At 30.4% G+C, this 5689-nt stretch overlaps 1 protein-coding gene across 1 annotated transcript; it reads right to left on the bottom strand.

Moving 5' to 3' along the window:
• Nucleotides 1–1201: 1201 nt before the first annotated feature.
• Nucleotides 1202–2265, bottom strand: LOC139866400 (protein ASYMMETRIC LEAVES 2-like). Its single transcript, XM_071854634.1, has 2 exons — nt 2184–2265; nt 1202–1985 (listed from the first exon to the last, which is right to left on the bottom strand). Exon 2 carries the CDS (start codon nt 1938–1940, stop codon nt 1263–1265), a length of 678 nt encoding a protein of 225 aa, XP_071710735.1. The 5' UTR covers nt 1941–1985; nt 2184–2265; the 3' UTR covers nt 1202–1262.
• Between the last annotated feature and the right edge of the window lie 3424 nt (nt 2266–5689).

Here is a 5689-nt window from a genome sequence, read left to right on the forward strand (position 1 = left end):
CAGGAAAAGTTATCTGTAATAGTACAAAATCTTATCCACGAAATCGTACAAAATCTTATCCACGAAATCATGGAAATCTTATCGGGATAAGACGCAAGACGCAAGACGCAAAGGCGCAAGTCGCAAGACGCAATATGCAAGGACGCAAGGCTGTTTGTTGCGATTGGAAGTAATGCAAGGTCGCAAGGTCGCAAAGACGTAAGGTCGCAAGGACGCAAGGAGTCTTGCGCCTTGCGAGGGCAAATTGTCAACTTTTTTTTTAAGGGCTGTCAGTCAACATGCTTAAAAAAAAGGGCATTTTGGTGATAAACCCGAAGAACAAACCGACGAAAATAGTTTTATTTAATTATTTGTCTTTTTATTTTTATGTTTTTTTTTTTTATGTTTTTTTTTTAATTTCGGTGTATTTTTTTTAATACTCGTTGTAGTTTTTTCTAATGAATAGAATCAATTAGTTTTATTAAATTATGTTTAAATATAATATGATAAAATGAATAAAATAAATAAACTAGTAAACCCTATTTAGATTTGACACAGTTCATTTGACATTTTAATTTATTGAGGGTCAAATCTTGACATTGGCCTGTCACAGTGCTTTTTAGTCCAAAGTGTACATTTATCTGTAATGTTACATGCAGAGTTAGGAATCGTCTAATTGGACCCATTTATGTGCTTGCTTAAATTTTATCTAAATAAATTTTGACTTCATCAGGATCAATTCAAGAAAAGATCAAATAATTAAGGTGATCTGCAACAACTATAGTATACTATGATATTGCAGAAATTAATAGTGGACAATAAATTTGACCATCCTATTTCTGCAAAACAAGAAATAGACCATAGGTATAATCATTACACCTAGTTTTCATAAAAAAAATGGCAGTTGGTATTGGAGAAATAAAACAAAATACATGAACATTTCTAGTTTAATGTTATGTGAAAATAGAAATCTAAAAAGAAGAAAATAGGATGGCTTAATGTACATGGCCCCATATCTTGACTATCATCCATTTTGTAGCTAATAATTTAAACAATAATTTAAACGTAAATAGTATCAAGAAGCAAGAAATATAGTAGTATATCAACTAACAAAAAACAAAACTGATGGTATAATTATAAAATAAAATATCCAGTATTAATAAGTTTATGATCATATCAAGTAATATGTAGTATCATATCATTACAATTACAATTAGGCAATAATACGTAACCGAAAACACCACAGATAATATAATTATGGACGATTAATTACCTTCAAAACCCTAAGAAGGATCAATCGTTGTTGACCGATCATCGGTTCCAGCAGCTCGAGGCTGCTGGAACTGTGAGTGTTGACCAATCCCGTTAGCGGATATATTCATCGCAAGAACACCGGCTGAAGTATCATAATTATTGTTGACATCGAAACCCCTTAGGACGGATGTTTGTTGATCCCTAGCATTAAAAAAAGGTGGATTGTGATGGTACAAATGGTCTCGATTGACCCCACCACCACAACATGAAATCAAATTATTTCCTAGGGTTTGGTGGTGGTTAGCTGACGCTGCAGCTGCAGCGGCAGCTATTAGTCCTTGAGCGGTAGTAGCACCGCTCAAGTTATGATTTTGGTACTTAGAAAGCTCGGTTTTCGCGTAAGTAAGATCCATTTGAAGTTGTCGTAGTTGATGTTGTAAAAGAGATATGACACCAACACAACCGTAAACGGGATCTCGTAGACGCATATCGGCCTCATAAGCGAGTGAGTTCACGGCGTCTTCACGTTGATGAGGATGGAGTTCGTTGAGAAGTTTGGTCACGTTGCTGGCTCCAAACACTTTGTGTACATTTGCAAATTTTTGAGGTTGGTCTGGTGGAAAATAAGGTGCAAAAACACATTCTGGTTGGCATTTTCGCCTTAAAAACTTGCAGGCTGCACATGGTGAATTTGAAGATGATGCCATTCTTTGCTCAATTATTCTTGCACTTATACCTTACAATAATTCTCTCTGCAAACACCAATAATTGAATATTTAGTATCAATTAATAACTAATGTTTAGGTTTAACACGAACAAATATGATGTAATAATTTTATATAAATTCAAAAACACTTTATAAAATGATTTGAGAAGTGTTTGTAGAATAATAGTAAAATCAGATCTTGATTATTTTTGAAGTATAATCTAATATTTTATGAATTGAAAACCTTTTTGTGCACCATATAGATCTTGACGAGTCTTCCTTCTTGTTAAAAAATGTACGTGCAGTAATTGAACGAGTTAGCTCTTATCAACGGAGTTAACTCGTTCAGTATTAAAACTTGGAAAATGAAGAGAAAAAAAGGTACTCCGTATAATTTTATAAAGGGTGATATGGAACTTGAATTGAAGAGAAGGTAATTTAGAAGATTGGATCTCGTGAAAGTGAATAGAAGTTGTTATTTCAAGAAGAGGGTTTTGAGGGGTTAGATTTGTAATGCTTCTTGGGATAACAAACATTCATGACTTTGTGCACATTAAATCATAAACAATATAATAATGAGAGTGCAAATTGATCAAAATTTGTCCAAGAATTGAATCAAAGTCGTTACATACTTACTTTAACTAATGAAAACTAAAACACTTCATTTTTTTTAAAAAGTTAAAAAATAAAATAAGTTTACTTAAAATAACAAATATAAAACTAAGTGAAGGTATATTTTAACCTGAATTCTATACTCTTCTTGGGAGTTAGGAGCAAAGAAAGAAGGAAAGATATGACGATGGCCTCGATATCTTCGGTCAAACCCTTCTTTCTCTCTATATATATCTCTTCTCTCTCACAATCAAATGGACTTTATTACTGTATATATTATTTATTTATTTAACTAAATAATCATTTTTGTTTAAAGTGAAACAGTGTGAAGTAAGAGATGTATCTAAGAAAAAGGAGGGCCTCAAATCCTTTAGCTTATTGACCCAAAAAGACAAGAAAGAAAGTTACAAAATGGATTTGAGTGATCTTTGTTTGGTCACCTTGGATCTTACTATTCCCCTTAAAACTCAGAAGACAGAAGGGACTAAAAATAATCTTACAAAATGTCTTGCTACCTCTTCACTGTAGTGTCAGCTGGCTACTGTTATGTTTTCCAACTGGGTGTGTTATTTTGTGGTGAATAAAGGAATTGAATGATAATTCATGGTGTCTTTATTAGGGTTATCAAGAAAAAATAAAGTTGATACTTTCTTTTGGTGAATAAATTAAAAAAATATGTTTAATGGGCTATATAGAGGATTCAAGAAGATAAAAAAGGCCAGTTCATATTTTTTTGGTAAGAGAAGATTTATAATGGGGTTTTAGGGTTTTTAAGGATATAAAAGCTGAAATCACTTTTGGCCAATATGAAAAAAAATAATTATTTGTAGTTGAGACTGATGTATTTCAGGGTTTAACATAATTATAATTTTTTAGTTAAACATATACATATAATAGCAACGATAATATAATAGTAGTAATAAAAATAAAAATAAATATAAATAATAATAATCATAAAATAATAATAATTAATTGATAATAACTATTATAGATGAATAATAATAATAGTAGTAGTAGTAGTAATAATAATAATAATAATAATAATAATAATAATAATAATAATAATAATAATAATAATAATAATAATAATAATAATAATAATAATAATAATAATATAATAATAATAATAATAATAATAATAATAATAATAATAATAATAATAATAATAATAATAATAATAACATTGGGTTGTCTGGAGGGAACGACAGGGCCCTCAGACCTGCAGATGTGTTACTTTATTCCTGGGATTGTGGTCGCGATGTTTGTGTTGACTTGACAGGGTCTTCCCATTTGACACAGTCTGGGCTTTCTGACTTTGTCCCTGGACGTGCTGTGATTGATGCGGCTCGTCGGAAGCGGGTCAAGTACGAATCTAGTTGTCTGGCGATTGGTTATGGTTTCATTCCTTTCTCATTTTCTTCCCTTGGGGAATTAGAGAAGGAGGCTGTTTCTTTGCTAAAGCGGGTTCAGAAGAGTTCGATGGCGCAAGATATTGGTGCCGGTGCTGCTGCTCATATTTTTACTAGGATAGGTTTTGCTATTGCTAGAGGTGTGGGGGCCCAGATTGTCTCTAGGCTTCCCACTAATTTTTTGTAAGTTTTAAAACTTTTAAGTTTATTATTATTCTAATAATAATAATAATAATAATAATAATAATAATAATAATAATAATAATAATAATAATAATAATAATAATAATAATAATAATAATAATAAAACTAAGGAAATTGAAAAAGGCAATCTTTAAGCTTTCATTGTCATATATCGGGTTTTAAGGGTTAAAAAAATTACTTTATTACTGGTAAGTTTAAAAGAAGAGAACATATAAAGATGGAGGGGTCAACAGAAGAAGACTGTGAGAGAGATCTCCCCCATGAGCTGAGCCTAAGGAAACGCGGAGAAAGTGAAGCCTACTACCTCTGTTTGATCCTACCCTATTTTTCCTCTTCCTAGCTAACATGTTCCACTTCTTCATATAACTAACATTATATAAATAAAAAACAAGAATTACTTTCATCAATCTCAAATGGGTAATGATATGTACACAACCACTTTTTACACATACACAACTAAATATGCTTTAAAGTGTTGTACAGTACAATATTGTAAAACATGTTTAGTTGTATATGTGTAAAAAGTGGTTGTGTACATATCACTCCCCATCTCAAATATTTTGAAATTTTTGAGATGTTTTATTTTAAGTGTTCATGTCAAATTTAACCGATCAAAAGAGGTTATCGTAAAAAGAAAAAATATTTTAATGATAAAGAATAAAATTAGGAAAAGTTTTAAAATTGTGGGCGATTTTATAGTAGACACTTGTAATTGTACAACCTTCTTAGAGCACTGGGTGTGGTGACGCGTCAGTTCAGTGTTAGTTCAGTGTCTTGCTGATGACTAGACGCTGACTGGACTGACACTGAAAACTGACATTGGTGAAAAAATAGGGGAATTGAGAAGATGGTCACTTCAGTGTCTTGGAGAGAGAAAATATTTTATATTTTTATTATATTTATTATTATTATTATTATTATTATTATTATTATTATTATTATTATTATTATTATTATTATTATTATTATTATTATTATTATTATTATTATTATTATTATTATAATTTATCACACTATTTGATGATATAAAAGAAAAATAAAATTAAAAAATAATATTTATTACTATATACGTAAAATACTCAACAATGACAATTTATTTATATATAAACCATAAAATTAGATTAAATGTGTTGTCTACTTTTAAAAAAAAAAAATAATAAGTTATTGAAACTTTTTGCAAAGAATAAGTGAGTGGTTGAAAATGTCATGTAAGTTGAGGGTTATAATATGTAAATTGAAAAAGATACTTCTTCGTCTTCTTCAAATTTCAGAAGCCATTATCGTTCATCACCCGTTTCTTCAAATTTCGGCTGCCATTAACTTTCAAATATTTATCTATTAAAACACAAAAGAGAAAAAGGAAGAAATGGATGAAAAGGAAAAAAAGAGAGAGCAACGGATCTAAAATTTGAATTGGGACCCCACAAAACTGATTGAAACCAACATCGTGCAGGCGACTTTTGAAATGTCCCGTTCATATAGATTATAAACGTTCCATATTAATTGATTTCGTCGCGAGGTTTTG

Source organism: Rutidosis leptorrhynchoides, chromosome 9, assembly GCF_046630445.1.
Source record: "Rutidosis leptorrhynchoides isolate AG116_Rl617_1_P2 chromosome 9, CSIRO_AGI_Rlap_v1, whole genome shotgun sequence".
Taxonomy (NCBI): domain Eukaryota; kingdom Viridiplantae; phylum Streptophyta; class Magnoliopsida; order Asterales; family Asteraceae; genus Rutidosis; species Rutidosis leptorrhynchoides.

What these genes read in the sequence shown, in the direction of transcription:
- LOC139866400 (XM_071854634.1), bottom strand. Translation starts at nt 1,940, where the DNA reads ATGGCATCATCTTCAAATTCACCATGTGCAGCCTGCAAGTTTTTAAGG.